The 19,850-nt window shown below is 34.4% G+C and overlaps 1 protein-coding gene across 1 annotated transcript in view; it reads right to left on the bottom strand.

The window, feature by feature from the left end:
* The window catches only part of LOC149733985 (uncharacterized), a 42,661-nt gene that overhangs the window by 8,525 nt on the left and 14,286 nt on the right, over window positions 1-19,850 (bottom strand). Inside the window, exons 35-104 of the mRNA XM_089880684.1 lie at window positions 19,718-19,800; window positions 19,451-19,601; window positions 19,296-19,378; window positions 19,086-19,239; window positions 18,946-19,028; window positions 18,555-18,708; window positions 18,415-18,497; window positions 18,149-18,326; window positions 18,016-18,098; window positions 17,703-17,856; window positions 17,554-17,636; window positions 17,255-17,467; window positions 17,098-17,165; window positions 16,710-16,860; window positions 16,499-16,608; window positions 16,328-16,433; window positions 15,303-15,476; window positions 15,194-15,241; window positions 14,925-15,029; window positions 14,546-14,641; window positions 13,511-13,693; window positions 13,227-13,423; window positions 12,894-13,095; window positions 12,516-12,677; window positions 12,229-12,429; window positions 12,035-12,105; window positions 11,806-11,965; window positions 11,561-11,673; window positions 11,383-11,491; window positions 11,092-11,271; window positions 10,885-11,029; window positions 10,662-10,754; window positions 10,455-10,579; window positions 10,227-10,368; window positions 9,946-10,073; window positions 9,743-9,870; window positions 9,482-9,599; window positions 9,247-9,384; window positions 8,896-9,106; window positions 8,684-8,820; window positions 8,371-8,583; window positions 8,098-8,313; window positions 7,854-8,042; window positions 7,707-7,767; window positions 7,474-7,595; window positions 7,102-7,212; window positions 6,867-7,033; window positions 6,651-6,712; window positions 6,512-6,589; window positions 6,210-6,316; window positions 5,981-6,109; window positions 5,768-5,911; window positions 5,583-5,678; window positions 5,051-5,482; window positions 4,877-4,945; window positions 4,621-4,743; window positions 4,291-4,482; window positions 3,970-4,173; window positions 3,664-3,870; window positions 3,357-3,551; window positions 3,078-3,260; window positions 2,807-2,998; window positions 2,534-2,722; window positions 2,262-2,459; window positions 1,430-1,557; window positions 1,226-1,316; window positions 900-1,100; window positions 586-795; window positions 404-511; window positions 241-339 (exon numbers count right to left, since the gene is read on the bottom strand). Coding sequence (XP_089736810.1) covers window positions 241-339; window positions 404-511; window positions 586-795; window positions 900-1,100; window positions 1,226-1,316; window positions 1,430-1,557; window positions 2,262-2,459; window positions 2,534-2,722; window positions 2,807-2,998; window positions 3,078-3,260; window positions 3,357-3,551; window positions 3,664-3,870; window positions 3,970-4,173; window positions 4,291-4,482; window positions 4,621-4,743; window positions 4,877-4,945; window positions 5,051-5,482; window positions 5,583-5,678; window positions 5,768-5,911; window positions 5,981-6,109; window positions 6,210-6,316; window positions 6,512-6,589; window positions 6,651-6,712; window positions 6,867-7,033; window positions 7,102-7,212; window positions 7,474-7,595; window positions 7,707-7,767; window positions 7,854-8,042; window positions 8,098-8,313; window positions 8,371-8,583; window positions 8,684-8,820; window positions 8,896-9,106; window positions 9,247-9,384; window positions 9,482-9,599; window positions 9,743-9,870; window positions 9,946-10,073; window positions 10,227-10,368; window positions 10,455-10,579; window positions 10,662-10,754; window positions 10,885-11,029; window positions 11,092-11,271; window positions 11,383-11,491; window positions 11,561-11,673; window positions 11,806-11,965; window positions 12,035-12,105; window positions 12,229-12,429; window positions 12,516-12,677; window positions 12,894-13,095; window positions 13,227-13,423; window positions 13,511-13,693; window positions 14,546-14,641; window positions 14,925-15,029; window positions 15,194-15,241; window positions 15,303-15,476; window positions 16,328-16,433; window positions 16,499-16,608; window positions 16,710-16,860; window positions 17,098-17,165; window positions 17,255-17,467; window positions 17,554-17,636; window positions 17,703-17,856; window positions 18,016-18,098; window positions 18,149-18,326; window positions 18,415-18,497; window positions 18,555-18,708; window positions 18,946-19,028; window positions 19,086-19,239; window positions 19,296-19,378; window positions 19,451-19,601; window positions 19,718-19,800 — 10,019 coding nt within the window. The remainder of the gene's footprint in view (window positions 1-240; window positions 340-403; window positions 512-585; window positions 796-899; window positions 1,101-1,225; window positions 1,317-1,429; window positions 1,558-2,261; window positions 2,460-2,533; window positions 2,723-2,806; window positions 2,999-3,077; window positions 3,261-3,356; window positions 3,552-3,663; window positions 3,871-3,969; window positions 4,174-4,290; window positions 4,483-4,620; window positions 4,744-4,876; window positions 4,946-5,050; window positions 5,483-5,582; window positions 5,679-5,767; window positions 5,912-5,980; window positions 6,110-6,209; window positions 6,317-6,511; window positions 6,590-6,650; window positions 6,713-6,866; window positions 7,034-7,101; window positions 7,213-7,473; window positions 7,596-7,706; window positions 7,768-7,853; window positions 8,043-8,097; window positions 8,314-8,370; window positions 8,584-8,683; window positions 8,821-8,895; window positions 9,107-9,246; window positions 9,385-9,481; window positions 9,600-9,742; window positions 9,871-9,945; window positions 10,074-10,226; window positions 10,369-10,454; window positions 10,580-10,661; window positions 10,755-10,884; window positions 11,030-11,091; window positions 11,272-11,382; window positions 11,492-11,560; window positions 11,674-11,805; window positions 11,966-12,034; window positions 12,106-12,228; window positions 12,430-12,515; window positions 12,678-12,893; window positions 13,096-13,226; window positions 13,424-13,510; window positions 13,694-14,545; window positions 14,642-14,924; window positions 15,030-15,193; window positions 15,242-15,302; window positions 15,477-16,327; window positions 16,434-16,498; window positions 16,609-16,709; window positions 16,861-17,097; window positions 17,166-17,254; window positions 17,468-17,553; window positions 17,637-17,702; window positions 17,857-18,015; window positions 18,099-18,148; window positions 18,327-18,414; window positions 18,498-18,554; window positions 18,709-18,945; window positions 19,029-19,085; window positions 19,240-19,295; window positions 19,379-19,450; window positions 19,602-19,717; window positions 19,801-19,850) is intronic.

Genomic DNA, 19,850 nt, shown 5'->3' with positions numbered 1-19,850 from the left:
CATTACCATTATAGTAAGGTGTGGGAAAATGGGACACCTTTAACACATAATATTCCTATTATCCTGATCTTGTTTTAAACAATTAACACCAGTCTATGGGAGTTATAAGAATAAACATTCATGTTTCTTTAAAAATTTTATGTTTCCTACCAAATAGGACAATAAAATAGAATAAAAAAGGTGTCCCATCTCCCCTAACCCTACTATATACTTAATTTTTAGAAAAATAAGAAAACTTACTTTCACATTGCTGCAATGATTGTGCATTTCCTGGAAACCAGTTGCCATAGTTACCACAAATGACGACTTGCACAGTTACATCTCGATGAAACCAATAACCTGAAGATTGTTCTAATTACCTTATGTTCATGTAATGTGCTAGCACTAAGATTGTTTGACATACCAGAGTTACAAGTGTAAGTGATGGTTGATTCTCTTTCATACCACGTGGATAATGTGGATGGTGATCTTGTTGAATGAGGTATGCGACCAGGATCAGGACATGGGATAGCTGATTATTTATTAGGAGGATTACAATTCAAAGTTGCTAAAGACAGAAGGTATCTCATCAATGACAAAACTTACGTATGCATTCATGTACTTTCTCTATATTTCTCCACAATGCATTATTTGTGCATCTAATATCAATGTAGGTTGTCCAACCGTTGCTGTTCTTATCAGTGGTGTTTACGTAGTAACCATCATCACATACGTATTTTATCCATGATCCATACACAGTATTAGAACCAACATACGCACCATGCTTGTAATATTGCGCAAACCCACATTTGATAGCTGAAGATAAAAGAGTTAATATAATTAAAAGAAAAATATATTTAAACAAAGGCAGCACTTTCAATTATGAGATAAGAAGAATAAAAAATATTGCACAAACTCACGGAGGCAACGAAGTGATTTAATTTCAGGATACCACAATCCACTCTCAGTGCACTGCACATGTATTCGACTGACACCCCTCTTTATATAGGAGCCTATCTTGCATGAAAAGTAAGCAAATTCACCAAGTTCTATTATATCTGGTAGTGATGAACCATCCCATGTGGTGAGTAGGGGTTCATCAGGGTTTGGACAACCAGATGCTGTGTATATCGGAAAGTATTACATTACATACTTATCTAGTAGTATGCAAATATTTAAATCAAACATTTATAAAACTTTCTGTAAAAACTTACTGAAGTTACATGAGAGTAAATTAAATATTTACCCAAGCAAGATATATTAGTGGGTGATGGGTACCACTTCCCATCTGCATTGCATTGAATTGCAACACTCTTCATGAAGGTTTCAAACATATCCTGTCAAATGTATCCAACTATATTATTACGTAAGATTAGTAGTTCTAATCTACTGAATAAATACAAAGTTTAACAAAGTAAAACACAATCTAATATACATATCAACACCATACATGTTCATGTCTTGGCATCCATACACGGGTGGGCTTGTCACATTTCATATGAACAACATCACCATAATCATATGAAGCACCTTCATATGTTGATTGTGGTTGTGGTTCAGGTTCACCACATCCAATCTCTGCGTACAAACCTCATCTTACAACAATAATAAATCTTAAACAACAAACTTCAATTCGTATAAGTTAAAAATTACTTATTTAAGCATTAACCTGAGTTAACAAAGGCATTGCAAGTCGGGCTGTGGAAAAGTTAACAGGTAACCGAACCTATTCGGTTAATCGCTAACGGAAAGTTCAAGTCGTTAACCGAATTGTTTTGTCATAGGGCATAGACGTATATCAATATCTGTCTTATTTACACGAAAGGCGCGTGTCCGCGTTTGTTGACTGGTTCTTCGCAATAAGACAAAGAGCGCAGTGAGGCTGCGGCTTTAATTCTGCCCTACAACTGCGATTATGTCTTCAATTTTGTTTTGCAACATTATTTTGGCGTAATAGGTAACCTCAATGTTTCCCTCAGCCAAGCAGCATGTTTATTACCAAATAGCATGCATTCACCTGTGGGTTCATTGCATCATAATAGCGATTGTTTGACCTGGCAATTGATGCAATGCACACGTTCACTATTTAGCCGGCATATGCTTTAAAACAAGTTTGAATATAAATAAGAAAACATTACTTTGACCTTAAGGACATTTGCACGTGTGTTCAAAGCATAGTTCATACGTACATCCTAAAGTTGCCTTTAAATTCGCTAAATGAAAGCAATAAACAAGACGCTCAAATCCACAGACCTAGTTGCAAGTCATAGTATAAAAGTTACTTGAACATTGTATTCCAGTTGGATGAGGCAGCCAGGCACCACTGAATTGACATTGTATTGAAACAGAGTAGTTGTGTGGGGAGAACCAGTATCCATCAAGACAAGTAATGTTCACAATACTCTCATATGCAAAACTTGTAGCAAGGATGTTAGAGTTTGGTATGATGGCGGGTTTGTCACATAGAAATAAGGATTTGTCTAAAATGTATTGAATATAAAAACAGAAATAATGTATAAGTATGCATGAGATAATGATGAAGTTCAAAACTCACGAATGCATTTAATCAACTTAGGATTGGGATGCCATATTGCAACATCCGTGCACGTGATGGTGATGTTATTCTGTGATCGTGATATGAAGTAGTCGTGATTGCAATCATATATGACAGTAGCATCAAGTGAGTAGTTGGTACCAATGGTGTTGGAATACCACACAGGGGGTGGGGTGGGACAGACAACGGCTAAAAATAAAGTTGTTTGCAATAAAACCTAAGCCCTAATTAATGTTTATTTCAACTACTATAAATAAAAAGCGAAACACCTACGTTTGCATGTGAATTTGTCATTAGGTAAATCCCATGATCCATTTCCCATGCATCGCAACGTAGCATGAGCAACTCCATGAGATATCACATAACCGTGGTTACAATGAACTGTGATAAGGTTGAGGTAAGTGAGTTCCTCCCCGATATAAGTGGCGTGGTTTGTTACACTTGATGGATGGGGACACTCAACATCTGTGGTGGGTGAACAATTTACATTTATAATTAAAACCTTTGATACAACAACAAAAAGAAACAGAAATATAGTTGGTACCTATACATGATGTGTAAGTTGCATTCCAATATGAATCCACAAGACATGTTATAGTTTTACCATACACACCACGACTGAACCATTTCCCCTCCACACACTCGTATTGTATGATGCTGTTGTAAGTGAAGTTCACACCAATCATTGTAGCATATTGCACATGGTTGGGCTCTCCACAGTCAATTACTGTAGAAAAAAATATTCACATCATTATATAAATAGATATATATATGTTTGTTGTTGTTGTTGGTATAGTCAAAATAAGTTAAACTACAAACTTACAATTACATTCTACCACATTAGGGTTGACGCTCCATAATCCAATCTCCATGCAAGTCATGCTCCATTCTGTTTTAGGAGGTTTCCGCGATGATCCATAACCATGGTGACAAGTGTATGTAGCAACAGATTTGTACGAGGTGTGGTTAGCATCTAATGTGGTATGAGGAAGGTCGGGTGGCTTGGGACATTCAACCACTATGTGGAAATAAATGTGTTGCAAAAAACACAAAAGTATGTTTATGGAAGAAACTCATGATAGGTAATTTAATTTACATGGAACAAAGAATGCATGAACTGTTATACAAACCTGAACATTTAACATAGAGAGGGTTGGGATAAAATAATTGAGTTTCTGAACAAGTGAAGTTAATGCTTTTCATTCCCTTATCAAGGTAGACCCAGTAACCATGAACACATTCAAGTTTAACTTGATCGCCATAATAGAACGTTCCATTACTTGAGTGTAAGATGTTACCATGATCATAATGTTCAACAGTAAAGTTGCATTCAATTCCTGTTAATAATGTTTTACGGTAATCAACTTTTTAATGCTCTTGTCACTGTCACTATAATATACATAACAAAATGATGTATTTACATATAATCCACCTACTTTTACATTCAATGTGATTTAGATCAGGTTCCCACACTCCATCACTTCCACATGTTGTTAAGAACTCAATTTTGGTTGTTTTATTCACCACATATTTATAACCCTCATTACACCTGTAAACCATCTTCTCCTTGTATTTAAGCGATGCTGGTTCTCTGTATCTGTGAGCACCAACTAAATCTCCAGGATCATCACATAAGGTTTCTGTCAAGTAGTTTGAGAATTAACAAAAGTAAAGTTAGTCAAGTAGTTTGCGAATTAACAAAGGTAAGGTTAAATTAAAGTAATAGTGTTGACCCATTATCTTGACATAATATAAACCTATGCAAGCAACATCAGGTCTCATCCAGATCCCCTTCTTCATATCACATGTGATGATCTCCTGTCTTAGTTTTGTCTCCTTATTAATCCAGAATCCAGTATCACAGGTAATTGTTTTCTGAGCCCCAGCATCCACACTACTTCCAGATATTGTGCCATTTAATAAGTAATAAGCTGGTGGACAAGATATTCCTGAAATAAATGGTTTGCTTGTTTTGTTGCGTCCTTTGGTTGATAGGAACTAAGCTTATGTAATTAATTTACATAAGAATAACCAAAATAGTACAAGTATATTGCAACTGCACAAGAAGAAAAACATCATACACTTACTCGCACATGTGATAGATCTTGGATCAGGTTGATAGGAACCAATACTTTTACAAACAACTGAAGACTTATAAACATTTGGTTGGATCCAGTGTCCATTGAAGCATTGGTAAGTTACTACATTCTCTGTAACAGAATATAAACTCACAGATTTAATATATTATAGCAATATTTTTAACTTGACCAAGTATGACCATCAACAATAATTTTTGTCAAAACAACTTGTAATGCATATAAATAACCAAGTGGAGATGCTTACCACCAGTGGCTCCAACTTCTTGACTATGTTGTGAAAATGGAACATATGGTGGATAACTACAGTATGTTTCTGTTAAAATATTTGTTGAAAATAGATTAAGAAGTGTCATGTAATATTTTACTGAATGGAAAGATATTGCTCCAATTAATATGAATATCTATATAGGATTCTTACTAGTGCAACTGATGGAACTTGGGTGAGGGGTATATTCACCAAGGTCATTACAAGTCACACCAGCTGATATTACACCAGGACGGATCCAAAAACCAGGGAGACATTTATATCTGTATGGAAGGTAATAAGAAAGATTAAAAGATATTCTAAACACAGCCATCTTACTTGATAACTCCTTCAAAATCAATCTCTTCACTTGGTAAATAATATTTTGCTGATGATATGGGACCTGGATCGCGACACTTAACCCCTGTGTAACATAACATATATGATATAATGCTGATACCGGATATACAGCCAAAGACGGATGTAACATGTTTATTGAGATATGGAACTCACGATCACAAGTGAGATGAGAAGGGTCAGGCTCCCACTTTGCTTTTACCCCACAAGTAACCCATGATCTCAGCCTGCCTCTTGAAAACCAAAACCCTGGAAGTAAAATAAAATAATAAATTGTAGTCGAATGTTTCTTAATGTCATTTTAATCTGTTAATTATATATGAGCCATTATATATTGAACTGTGCTTACCTGGTGCACAGGAGTAGGTGATTTGTGAGCCATAAGTCCATATTAGACCTTCTATAGTTGCATATTGAACAGGGTAAGGAACTGGACATAAGAGTTCTACAAAATAAAATAATATTTTCTGGTTGAAAGCAAGTCCAAACAAATTTAATGCGCCATGTTAATTATAAAAAACAATGTTAACTAACTTGTGCAATGAACTACATCTAGTTTTGGAAACCAGTTTCCAGTTTCATCACAAGTTAGTGTGGCTGATACAAATCCTGGTTTCAACCAATAGCCTGCTTTGCATGTGTAAGTTGCATTCACCCCATATATACCAATCGGACCATCTGAAAATAAAACACAAGTTGTAGTCTTTATTAAAATTACAAACAATAACACAAACATAATAAACATACGTAGTTCTCTGGTAGCACCACTGATATCAGCCAGCGGTGGGCAGTGTTGTATCACGCACTTAATAACTTTAGCTGGTAGACTCCACATACCAAACTCTGTGCATCTTGTTTCAAGCATGGGGAAACCATCTGTTAAATATTATGACTGTCACAACACATACAAAGTTTGTTCAATGTATAAATGGGATATTATTAAAAAGAAACTTATTTTGGGCAACAGCCAACATACTTCGTTGTGTGCAGACATTCTGATCAAGACCATTATCACTGATAAACCATGCTGATAATGCATCAACCTTGCTTGATATCCCAACATTGTTTGTTCCTTCTATTGGTCTATAAATAAATTAAATACAGTTGAGTGAATCAATTCGACATCATCTAAAGTATGTGAGTCAGATATTTCTTGAACATTACTACCATAACTCCGATGAAGAATGAGACATAGGTTTACGAAATTGTATGATTTAATGAATTATTTATACTATCTCATAATAGATTGTTCTACTGTTGCCACCAAGTAAAAGTTACCTAAGAAATGAGTTTGTTCCTTTGATTGCTATTAGGAGAGGAGGGTACTCTAGAATCACAGGACAGTCCCAGAGTTGGCTAAGCAATACAGTGATGTTAGTAAGAAAAAGCAGATCTATAGTTTGTATTACAAACTTACTTGATGTCAGCTGAGTTACATGGAGAGGTTGTGACTGTCGAACCTGATCTAGCCAAGCAGTTCTAAAATATTAAAATAATATGAACTGTAGGAGTCGGATTCATTCTTTGTTATAACATGTCAGTTTATGTAAGCTAACACAGATGATTGGATACACTTTGCAGCTGGTATTTGACTGCCAGGATTTAACTTCAGGTGTATAAAAACTAGCTTTACCTCAGAAGTCACTGATTTGAGTTGAAAATGGTGTTCCCAGATCCACATTTGTTTAACATCTTCATGTACACAAGGAGCAACCATACTAACAGAAGTAGAATCATCAGCAGAGAGGCAAGCTGTTTGGTGGGGATTGTGGATTTGAAATCCCTTTCGTATTACATACCCTGGATAGTTCAAAATATGAAAATAAGATAAATATAAACACTATAAAAAGTTAAATAATATTTCTTACCAGTTTTATTGCAATGATACTGTTGTATTTGATCATAGAGATAAACATCCAAGAGAGGGGTGCTTGCTGTTGTGTATTTGTACTTTACTTGGGGTGTCGGACATGTTACATCTGTCAATTCAAGTAATAATTAAAACTAACAAATCAATAAAAAAAGCTGCTGTGTGTTTTCAATTAACTAAAGTACTGGCTTTGAACCAGCATTCGTGTTTTTTTATGCGGCAAGTAATATGTGATTTTACCTAGTTTAGTATGTGGATTGTTAAATAAAAACAATTCTTTAAATCAAGTTTTGACTGAGATTGGTACGGTTGTTTATAGGGAGCAGAGCAACTCTTCAGACAATGAGTTTAAAATATTGCGTGAACTTACTTTTGCACCAAGCGTGTTTAGATGAAGGTACCCAGTCTCCATATTGATTACACACAATACGTAGATCATGTGGTACAACAGATAAACCAAGTTCACAGTTTAATGTCAAGTTAGCAAGCCATCTATGAATAATGGTGGTTGTACATAATGTACAGTTTACATAATAAATAATATTCTCATCATGTTAGTCAACTTACAGTGATATATAACATGTATAGATATATAAAGTTTACCTGTGACTACTGACCAATATATTTGCTCTTGGTGATGGATCAGGTTCACCACATGTTAATGCTGAAAAACAATTACAGAAAACATAAAACAGATGCAAATCTATCAAAAAGCCAAATTAGTAATGTTAATGATTGGTTTTAACATACGTATGCAGAAGACAATAGAAACAGGATCAGGATCCCAAAGACCACTCTCATTGCACACAAAGCCAGTGATGTTATGCACACCACGTGAGATCCAATATCCAGGATCACAGTGGTACAAGACGTGTTCTGTTGACTCATTGTATGTGAGTTTAGAATTGGCCAAATGTATTGGTTTCTCACATTTAATTTCTGAAACAGAACTTGATAAATTCAAACTTGTTCAAGTATTTTACCCATAACTCACTTAAGCAGTTGAATTTATTTGCATCAGGTTCCCATAACTGTTCAGTGCCACATTTAATATCTTGAACTTTGGCACCAGGCTTCCCACCGAATGCATAACCATAATCACAAGTTATAGTTACTTTATCTTTAAATTTATAATCTCCAGGTAATATTCCTGCAGGTGATGTGACAACTGAACCATGCGGTTTAAATGGTGGGTCAGGACATGATAATCCTGTGGAAAAAAAATAATGGTATTCCAATTAATAATGTCAAAGCACATAATACTTACGTAAGCATTGCAATAACAATGAATCTGGTTCCCATACATTAACACCTGTTGCATTAGAGCAAGTGAGGGTAATGTTTCTAGATGAAGGGTCTGCTGACAAGCCATAACCTGGGTTACAGTTTATAGTTGCCCCATCACCTCCAATACTCCAATCTTCTCTGGTTAAATGGCTGTTTGCTGGCACAACAGGAGGACCACAAGCGTTCTTTATCTCTAAAATATGGTACACAAGCTGTTTAATGTCAATTTGTTTATTCTAAAGGAATATTTATGATATATATAAGTTACTTTAAACATCAAATCCAATACTTACTTTTCTTGCAAGCAAAGTAACTTGCTGAGTAACAACTTCTTTCTTCTAAACCAACTTTTGTTGGACTTAACAAAGAATAAGTAGCACACCATGGTGCGTATTGAAGTCCAAAATATTTGTTGCTGGATGGAGAGCCTCTTCAAATGAATAAAGGATAAATTTAAATGCGAATCTTTATATGAATTGGAATGATGTTATGAGCTTTAGCGAACCTGTAGCACCAAATGTAATCAGTGTTTTTGCTTGTACATGAAAAAACTCCAACTGGTCTTGTAACATCAGGTATGCTTGAACAACTTGGATCGGAATGTGCCATGGCTGCCCATAACTTGTCATCCTGGGATACATAGGCACATGCACATCCTTCTGTGAAGCCATCATTGACTCCCATGATAAGGTCAGTAGATCTTGCAGGACGACCACCTGTATAATGTATGTCACGCTATCTATGGGTGGATAAACAAGTTAACTATATGTAAGTAAAAGATGAATATTTTGTTTGAATAATCACAATTTCTTATAAAAAATTAAATTCAACATTCATTTTGAGCTGTGAGGCTCACCGCTCATATAACATATTTGTTCTGCAGTTGTTTGGTCAGTAAATTGATTGTTTGGTGTAAATTCTGGGTAACTACAATTCATTGAATGATCTTCAGATGGAGGTTTCCAACCTTTGTTCTTCACAAGAAATAAATTCTCTGAAAATAATAAAACCACCATTTCAACCATATTTCAATGTATAGATGTTCAACATGGAAAAATCATAAAGCTGAACTGTTTTCATATAAAACTCACCTCCAGGTCTGTACCTATCATCACATATATAATTATTATCCACCAATGTTCTCCACAGTGATTTACAATCTTCAGAATAATGTGGGCCAGCCATATGCACACGATCAAATGCTTCAACCTATGTATGTATGTACAAGATAACTTACCAAGCATGAAAAGAATTAACAAAGATATTTTAGCAAAATTAATACAATACACTAAATTGTGGCTATCTAACAATAGTTCAAAAGTGTTTACACTGAGTAATAACAAACTGTTTACCTTATCGAAAATCATGCTTGATTTAAAAGCACGCAGTTTAATATGAAGTGGATTGCGTGATTGGCAGACCCACTGTTGGAGAGGTTCAGATAGATTGCATGGTAATACACGCACACCGGGTGATAAACCTGAGGAGGTATTTTAGTGTTGCTACATAGAAGTATGATATCAACATTTAATGTAAAGTCAAACATAAAAGATACCTCCTTCTGTTTCATCCAGGAGTCCATACGGAGCAGTGAGACACAACCCGGTGTAAACGTGTTTCAAGTGAAATGTGGAAGTCCACACCCATGCTAGTTTCTCTGGTTCATTCCAGGTGCAAGATTTGCTGGAGAAATATTAAAAAGTTTAAATCAACAGCATAGAAAATCAAAAGTATATATTCATGTAACAAACATAACGTTGTAATTGGTGTTTGTAGGAATAAACGCCAAACATAAGAAAGAGTGTTTCCTCATTTTTAATGCTAAGGAGAAGTTACCTTCTTGCATAATGATGTGGGTTAAACTGAGCAAATGGGTTTCCATAAGTATGATTGTATTGATCACCATACATACAACGTGCTTCATATGTCAACTCTTCTTTGCTTTTTTCTTTACCAACGTTCATGATTTGGAACTCATCTAAACATAAAATTAACAGAAAATGAATTGACCATCATCAAGTACATTATACATGGTAGGCTGTATTATAAAAAAGCTGAACAAACCAGTAACAAATGGCAGAGAATTTGAATTGAAGGGAGCAACCAATCCTTGTATCCTCCACTCCCATGATCTCTCACTTGCATCCACTCTGCTCGCTGAAGCTTTGTCATATAATGGAACCCAGAACCTGAAGGTTTTAATAAAGAAATGACTAACCTGCGTCATCTGACCTTAAACTAAAAAGCAATTGTTCAGTTTAAGAAACTTACTTTGTTCTCCAGTTATACGTAGCATTGGGCTGAGCTAGTCCAAAATCATGAAAGAAACGACCAGTCACCCAATCTTGTACTGGAGCTAATTCTCTGTCATTATAATATGCAGGATTGGAAATGTAGAATAAACATACAACATCTATATATTTGAAAACATACACAAGATAAATATATAAATTTTGTTAATAAAACAAACAAAAGAAAATTTCAAAATCAAGACCCGTGTGTTATTTTGCAGTTTTCCTTAGCTTGTTCAATGGTTTTGGTGTAAGGACTTGGTTGAAGATTGAGTGGGTCGTGTCGAAAGTGATAACATTCATCTCTGTGTATTGAACCGTATGTAGCAGGGTAAACACATCCATTCACTATAATAATGTAAACACAATAAGACCATAAGGTAAAGTAGTCGAACAAATCAAAAGATTACCTTCCACACATATGAATGGTAAGATGATGGCACAATCTTCTTCACTCCAGTACAAATGGTCTGTTATATCAGCAGCTACACAATCTTTTGCTAGATCTGAACCATTTCTGGTTGGTGACCAGTTGGTGTAGTGACCATATGATTGGTCGTGTGGTTCACCACTTGACCATTCATATAAACCTACATGGTGGCTGATGTTGTATTGAGGTTGAAACACATTAAAGCAAAGTTTACACAACAGTGGAGCTATTCAACTATTATATTATTTCTTCTGACTCCTGCACATATTACCTTCAGCATAAACATCATCTAATCCAATCCACCACTGTGTATATCCAGTAACATTGCTTGAACCAAGTGCTCGACTCATGATTATATCAACTTGATATTGCGTCTTCAACTGAATGTTGGGTGATGGTTATGTTAGCATATGTTTAAATAACCATAAAGGTAGATAAATAAAACATACAGTAGGTAAAGTTGCGTTCATACTCATGCAGTATTCCACAGCTTCCTCATATGTTTTACCCTTGGGTTCCAACAATAGGCTTGGAATTTCAGGTGAAAAACCATGAATGAACCCTGGGTAAAATATCAAAAGAATCAAAGTAGAATGTGGTATTTGTAAGTTTAAAATTAGTAATTGTTTTCCTTTTATGAGTTTAACAAGTAATTTATTATGTTTTGATCAAGAGAACATATGTTTTTACTAACTTGGTGGGTGACAAATTTGAAGAAACAATTGGCTTTCAATGCTGTCAGGATCAACTTGAGCTCTATGTACTTTCTCCTTCAACCAACTTGACAACTTTCCAGTGGTTTTCTTGGCAAACAACTCAATAGCAGCTTGAGATAATTCTCGAGTGCAACTTGACTGGAAAATAAAAGCAGAAAACATAATTGAAATGTGAAAAAAAAAAGTTGAAAAATTGTATTTTCTTACGTTTTTAAATATTTCCTTAACACAGGCAGGTGTGAGAGGCGGCATGTATGTTTCACAACCAGTTGGAAGATCTGTACATAATGAGATATTTGTTATTTCAAGTATCATGTTTTCTAATGATGGTACTTTACAATACACAACACAGACAAGTAAAATTTAAGTGACAGTCCTTCAAACATGATATCCATACGTACTGTCAACTTCACATGAGAATGTGAGCATTTTGGTGCACGAGTGATCTTTCCAATATTCATATGTGATGCTAGTAAACTCATCTCTTCCTTCATCCGTGTAATCTGTGTGCATTGTACCACAACGCTCCACACACCAAGTGTTATCAGGTTGTGCAAGACCTTCAGTACCACCAAAGTGCCATCTTTCAAATGGATAAGGTCCTATAGTATGAAAAGTAGATTATTTAGTTGCAATGTTGTGTTACAGCACTAACATAAGCTTCCATGTATATTTATTGTACATTCACCTTTCTCACAAAAAGTATGGCCAAGTCTGAAGCAACCCCAATCCACCCATCCACCTCCAGCATGATAAGTTCCACATAACTCGGGAAAGCCGTAATAATTGTCATTATATGTCCATACATCATTATTTGGATCCACTGGGTATAACCACAGTTGAGGTAGAGCTTCATGAAATAAAACATGTTTGTTTCCACTTTACAACATTTTTATTAACTCAAAATAGCAATATTGTTGTTTCATTTACATTGAACCAGTGTACAGTGTTACTGTTTTTCTATTGTATGCAAGATTGAATTAAACAATCTTTTAAAATGCTGTTAATATAGTATTGGTAATTCTGAATGTTAAACCGGAACAACAAAATAATATTTTTTAAATACCATCAAATTCTGCTTGTGTTGGCATTTTATGAGCAAAGTTATGATTGTAATACCATTCCTTTGGCATTAACATTCGTACTCCATCAGAAAATTGGAAGCTGGTGAAATCATGTACATTGATGCGAGTGAAACCAGCCCAGTAAAATTCATGTGAATACAAAAGCTCTGTCGGGTGTGAAACTTTCCAAAGATTTTTGCGTTCCTGAAGATAGTTAACTAGTTATAAGTTGCACCAAGTTATAGATAAGCTGGTAAAGGATTGTATACAGAGAGTTCTGAAATTACCATTTTGATCATCATTAGCTTAAAACTTAAATATAAGTTACAATCAACCTTTATATAAGCAGTAATTCTCTCCAGTTCACGAGCTTCCCTCACTATAGGTAAGTGGCTGTCAATCAATTCACAAAATTTCTTTGCATTTTCATAAGTGGTGAAGTGCGTTGATTCATTAAAGTAGAAATGCCAACGTTCATCTATACCTGTTGTATTTCGAAAATACATTGGAACCGCTCCATCAGCAGTCATATCTGGAAATAAATCATGTAAAAAATTAATGGAAAAGCTTAAATTTAAAACTATTGTAATGTAGTGTAATTATTGAGACCCTGCCATACTTTCAAACACTGGTGGTAAGTTAACAGCTTCACCATCCATGAATTGCCACTGCCCATCATTATCAAGGTCATGCATACCAAGCCAGCTAGCTTTAGTAATGTTTAAACCAACTTCCATCATTTTCTCATAAATATAATCATGTCGAGGTTTGGATTTTGGCATCGCTAGTGTACCTCCAATACCTGGTGTATTGAAAGATTATAAATACAGGTTTATTGAAAAAAGTATCATATTTATTCTCTTGCTAAAAAAATAAGTTAACTAAACAAAGCTAGATTAACAACTTTTTTTTCCATACACAAAAAGATGCTTCCAGTGTCACTATATTAAAGAGACTATATCACTTAAATAACGTTGTAAACTACAGCGTCGGTTCAAATTTCCTATAAGTTGGTCGTTGCGGATCACGCGTCTTTACATTCCCCGTTAATTGCAATTTACATTCCTTGGTTTTCTTGAGTTTCGTCTGGCCATGCGCTCGTCTTTTTAGTTCATTTTCGTGTTAGCTGTGTAGCGGTAGGTTGTTATACCTTGGTTGTTAGTCGTTTTAGGTTTTTACCCAACCGTTTTATTTTCTATTTGAATAAGCCTCATAGAGTTCCAACTGTGTGGCTTTAGTATTTAAAAAAAACGCTGCAACAAATATTCCGTTGGTGTGTGGGATTTTCCTGCTGCTGGGGTGCCATAATTTATGTTCGCATTAAGGCTGCCTTCCAGAGTACGTGTTCGAGAAAAAATGTTTTAGCTTGTTGTTTTAAATTAAGGCTTTGGCTTGATGTGACTGCTTGTCGGTTACAAACGTGACAGAACATTCTGCGATGCATGAAACGCGGCTGGGCTAACATCCAAACTATTCGACACAGCGTAACTATTGGTTGCAAAATCAATACTTTTTACATCTAGACAGTCAGGAAATTACTGTTTAGCGCATTTAGTAGGGTGTATTTGGCAATTTGAGAGCACTAGAAAGTATTCAGAATCGACCGTCCATATTTAGATTGGGCCTCAATTTAAATAGATTTTAGACTACAAACCTTCACAAAATTCGTTTGCATCTGCCCAGTTTGCTTTTTGTTGAAAAAAAAGCAAATTTTTGTTAAAAATCTTTTCTTCTAATGCTGCATCCATTCCTATTAATTAATAGATTCAAGTTAGCAATTACAATTCAAATTTTCATGATAAAGCAATTTGTTAGTTTAAATATAGTTTGTTACATCTGTCTAAACTTGCGTCTCACATTATTGAAATAGTTTTTGTTTTAAAGAAGAATGTTGCGATTACTATATATTTAATTCTAAATACTGCATTAAAAACACCACTCATAAAATAAGAATAATGAAGTGTTGGATGTAAAAAAACATAGTTGTAATAAAAAACTATATACCGCAAAGTGATATTGTTTGTAATATTTACCTGATACCCACGAACAATTATAATGATAAAAGAGCTCCGAGCACACACAAGTACCATTGTTACATGAATGGTGTGGAGGGCATTCTGGATTGCAGAGAGATGCATCTGTGGAAACAAATTATTTTTATCAAACCTTTCATAGATCATGTTGTGTGTTAAATAAAATATATCTATGATCTAATGGTTGTAGACAATACAGGTTTGTGGGTTAAAAATACAAAAGTCTATTTAAAATAATAGAATACGTCAAAAAAACAATGAATTCTTACCTGCTCTTGTTTCATCTGGATCAAATCTAACAGGACTTCCACAAGTCACTATAAATGAAATAAATATTAAGAATATTATAACAACAACAACAATGTTTTAAAAACTGACCAGCTTGACAAATAAATGAACGTGGTACGTCACAATCATCCATTCTCCATTTCCAATCAATATACTCATCAATAAGAGCACAATCCTTATCAGGGTGGGTTGGTGGCATCGTTGGCTCCCAGTTATTGTAATCACCATCTTTTAGTTTGTAACCAGATGACCAAAGTAGTTCACCTGTCCAAAGTAATTTAAAGTTATTAGTTTCAAACAGTGGTTCAACTAATTGAGTAAGGTAAGTGTAATATAGATCCTTTTTCGTTGAACAGTTTTTTCGCACTTATCTTAATTCTAGCCTCTGTTCTTTAATCTCTTGATTGAAATCAAATCATAAAATACATATCTAGTTTTTAGACTAAATTTTTAAATTTAAAACCGCACAATTAGCATGTTTGCGCCGAAGTGTAGACGAGTGCCCTTTTCCTATTCTTATCTTCTGTATAAAATCTCTTGTTTTTTCTTCGCTCTTTTAATTTACCGCTCGCAATAAATCATTATGCAGCCGCGGCAATATGAATAATATTAACTCCTAACATTACCTTTAACTACTGTGTGATTACTGTTTATCCAAATTCACAAAAACAAGCGTTTACAAATCAAAGTTGTTCGTGCCACAGAATTAAATTGAACATAATAATAATGCAGTTTTGTGATATATAACATTTTACAGCATGCTAGCACAGCAGATCCTGGATATTGATTAATCGACTTCTTTATTATTTTAGTAACATGTTTATAGGCCCTGTGGCTAAGTGGTTTGGGCGCTTGCATTGGGACTGAACAGTACCGTGCTCGACGCTGCTATCATTGCAGGCAAGTGGTCACTCGCTGCGCAGACGAAAACAAACTTTTTGCGTAGGTGTGTTTGACGATGACTGTGTGTAAACTAGTGTAGTCTTCGAATGAAGATTCCACTTTCTTCATACAAGGGTGTTGGGGTAATAGGTCAAATCCGGCCTAAATCCCAGCCTCAAGTATCTCACCCATAATAGAACATGCTTTTTATAAACAAGCAACATGATGGTTACCTTCCACATCCACATCATCTAAACCCAACCACCAATCTGAGGCACCAAAATGACTGGCAGTCGATAATTTTGCTTCAATTTTCTCTTGCATTGTAGAGTTTGAAATCTGAAAGATAATAAATGAAAATATAAATCAACCAAATACAAATCACAATGGTGAACAACAGTAACCTTGTAGATAAGTAATGCGTTGTCTTTACGACAAGCTTCCACAGATTCTTCAAAAGTAAGCTCATCGATTACAAACTTCACGGTAACATTGGGGGTTATGTTGAAGTATGCTGATGATAATATAGAACAACATATCAATGCAATGTAAAGGTTTAATAAATGTTGATGATTTACACATAACACTAAATATACTTTAGAAACAATATCTTACTTGGTCCGTAGCAACTTTCTAAAGACAAGGAACTTAAACTATCAGTGTCTGCTTCATTCTTAATCTTAGTGAAATCTTTGTGGATGAAACCCAGGTTTGTATTATTCCAGTTTTTCAATGGTAGCATACCTTTGTCTGGGTCACAACCAATCTAAAGGAAATATTTGTTTCAAACTATGCTTTGTTTCAAACTATACCGCAAATTTTAAATACTATAAGTAAAGTGGGCCAAATATTACAAAATTGATTCAATCTTTCATTCTTTAAAATGTAGTTGCTCTATGTTCTTAACATAAGATACTGCTGGTTACGGTTTTTATTTTTTTTCCTAGATATATATTAACCAAAACATTTTGATAATTTTTTTTCAGGTAATATAAATACTCACAAATCTAAATAATTCTCGAATGCATTCCATTGTGTGGTTGGGGAAATAATTACAGATGTCAGGAAACTCTGTAAGGTAAACGATGTTTCATAAAATATCTATGAAAGAAGCACCTGATACAACATGTGGTATACAATGACATGGAATTTTGACTTACCAATACCATAACATTGTGTTTTGTTTTGTTTAAATTCTGTCATTTTATTAAAAACATGGTAGTAGTTGCCATCAAAGTTATCAGTTTTGAATGTTTTGTTTAAAGGTGGAGGATAAAGAGTCCCGTTCACAACACATTTTATTCTTTTAAGCCAGATAGCAGCAAGACATTGGTCAGTGTGAGGGGCACGGAAGGTACAATTCTCCGGCAATACTGGTGAAAAATGCTGTTATAACTTAATAATCCTTTGTGGTGAAGAATGTGAATGCAATTTAACAAAAAATTATGTAAATACAAACCAACTCCATAACATTCTAATTGTTTTTCTTTATCACCGGCATCAGCTTTCATTCGAATCATTTCAGAAACATTTAAATTCTCACTAAACAAACAAATTTACATATTACATTGTAATTTCTTATAAATAAATATTACAGATTTAACTTACACTAAATTGAAATCATCCAAATCATATTTAAGACCAGCCCTTAATTTAACTGGAGCTTGTGTTCCTTGAATCACGCAACCTTTTAACTCCCAGATAGTTTGAAGACATTCCACAGTGTGTGGTCCATAGTACGTGGTACAATTATCTGGAAATACTGAAAGAAACGCAAGAGCAAAATAGTTACATGCCATTTTATGGTTAAATACCAAATACTTTATTTAAAGTTAATACGTACTTTATTTAAAGTTAATACGAATTATATTTTTTGATTGATTGATACCAAACAGATATAAATTATTAATAATAGTCCCACCTAATCCATAACAATTTAGTTGATGATCATCAGTTCCATTATCAGCTGCAAATTTTACACCTTCCATATTTTCTTTTATTTTTCTGTTAAATAAGAGCTCTTGCAGCATTATCAAGCATAAAAAGTTTTTTACCTTAAGTTTGAGGAACTTAAGTTTGAGAAACTTAAGTTTGAAGAAGCATCAGCATCAGAAAGTGAGAGGTTTCCAGGATATCTCCAACCCATGACCTTGCAATCCACTTCTTCCCATATCGTAATAAGACAGTCAATAGAGTGGGGTCCGTGATATGAAGTACAATTATCAGGATACACTGAAATGAAAAACATTTTCGAATATTTCCTAAAAACCTCTTTATTTGATTAATATTGTAGCAATATTAAAATACTAAAAGTACACACGTATTCCATAACATTCCAATCCTTTATTTTTATCACCACCATCAGCTTCCATTCGAATTGATTCAAAATTTTCCAAAACCTCCCTGTGATTAAATGTTACTTAAAATAGGATCAGTTAAACTACTGATAATCAAACTCACTTTAAAGGTAATAAGTCAAGAGATCCCGATTCTTTTAGATCTATTTTGAATGGAGCTTCTGTTCCTTCACTCAAACAACCTTTTGATTCCCAGATAGTTGTAAGGCATTCCACACTGTGTGGTCCGTAGTATGTGTCACAATTTTCAGGAAATACTGAACATAAAGTATAATAGTGTGTTAAAGTAGCATTTGTGATATCTATACAACATGACCTTAGTTAGCCAAGTATCAAAAATAATTTAAAAACAATCAATTCTACATTTACAGCAGTACAACAAAACAAACTTTAAGTCAACAAACAAGAAACATCATACTTTTGAAGTTTATAAGTAAATTAAAGTCACATTAATAAAGAAGTTAAACTTAAAATGCGACAAATGTTTTGTTCACCTAAGCCATAACAATTCAACTGATGATCACCATTTCCATCATCGGCCGCCAATTTTACACTTTCCATGTTTTCTCTGACAGATCTATAATACAATAATTAAAAATGTAACGATTTAGAAAGAGCTGTAACCAAAATTTACCGTAAACTTAAGTTTTTATAGGCGTTAGCATCTGCAGATGTTAGATTGCCAGGATATCTGTAACCCTCGACCTTGCAATCCACTTCTTCCCATATTGTGATGAGACAATCAACAAAGTGAGGTCCGTGATATGAAGTGCAATTCTCAGGAAAAACTGAAAATAATATTAAAAGAATACATACACAATGAAAAACTCCATTTATTACAAACCAAGTCCATAACATTCCATTTCTTTATCCTCATCACCACCATCAGCTTTCATTTGAACCAATTCAATATTATTCAAAACTTCACTATAAAAAATACAAAAAGTTTAAACTACTTAAATCAAATAAAAGATGTCAGATATTGTAACACGAGCTTACTCTACATTCAGCAAGTCCAAATCTTCCTTTTCAACAGTTAGTTTATCTGGAGCTTTTGTTCCTTCACTCAAACAACCTTTTGATTCCCAGATAGTTGTAAGGCATTCCACACTGTGTGGGCCATAGTATGTGCTACAGTTTTCAGGAAAAACTAAAAAAAATAGGCAAGAGATTTAACAATGTGTTACAGGAATATTTACATTGATGAGAAAGAAGATTGCTTAATTTTATCTAAAGCGATATGTATCACTAATGTGATGGTCATACCTATTCCATAACAATTTAATTGATGATCATCATTTCCATCGTCAGCTGCTAACTTCACACTTTTCATGTTTTCTCTTATTGCTCTGTGTACAGAAAGATTTGCAACAAATGAATTAGGAATTAGGATAATCAT

The sequence above is a fragment of the Ciona robusta genome, chromosome 7 (assembly GCF_009617815.1).
Source record: "Ciona robusta chromosome 7, ASM961781v2".
Lineage (NCBI taxonomy): Eukaryota > Metazoa > Chordata > Ascidiacea > Phlebobranchia > Cionidae > Ciona > Ciona robusta.
The sequence above is the reverse complement of the archived record's forward strand: the minus strand, read 5'-3'. Positions and strand labels throughout refer to the sequence as shown.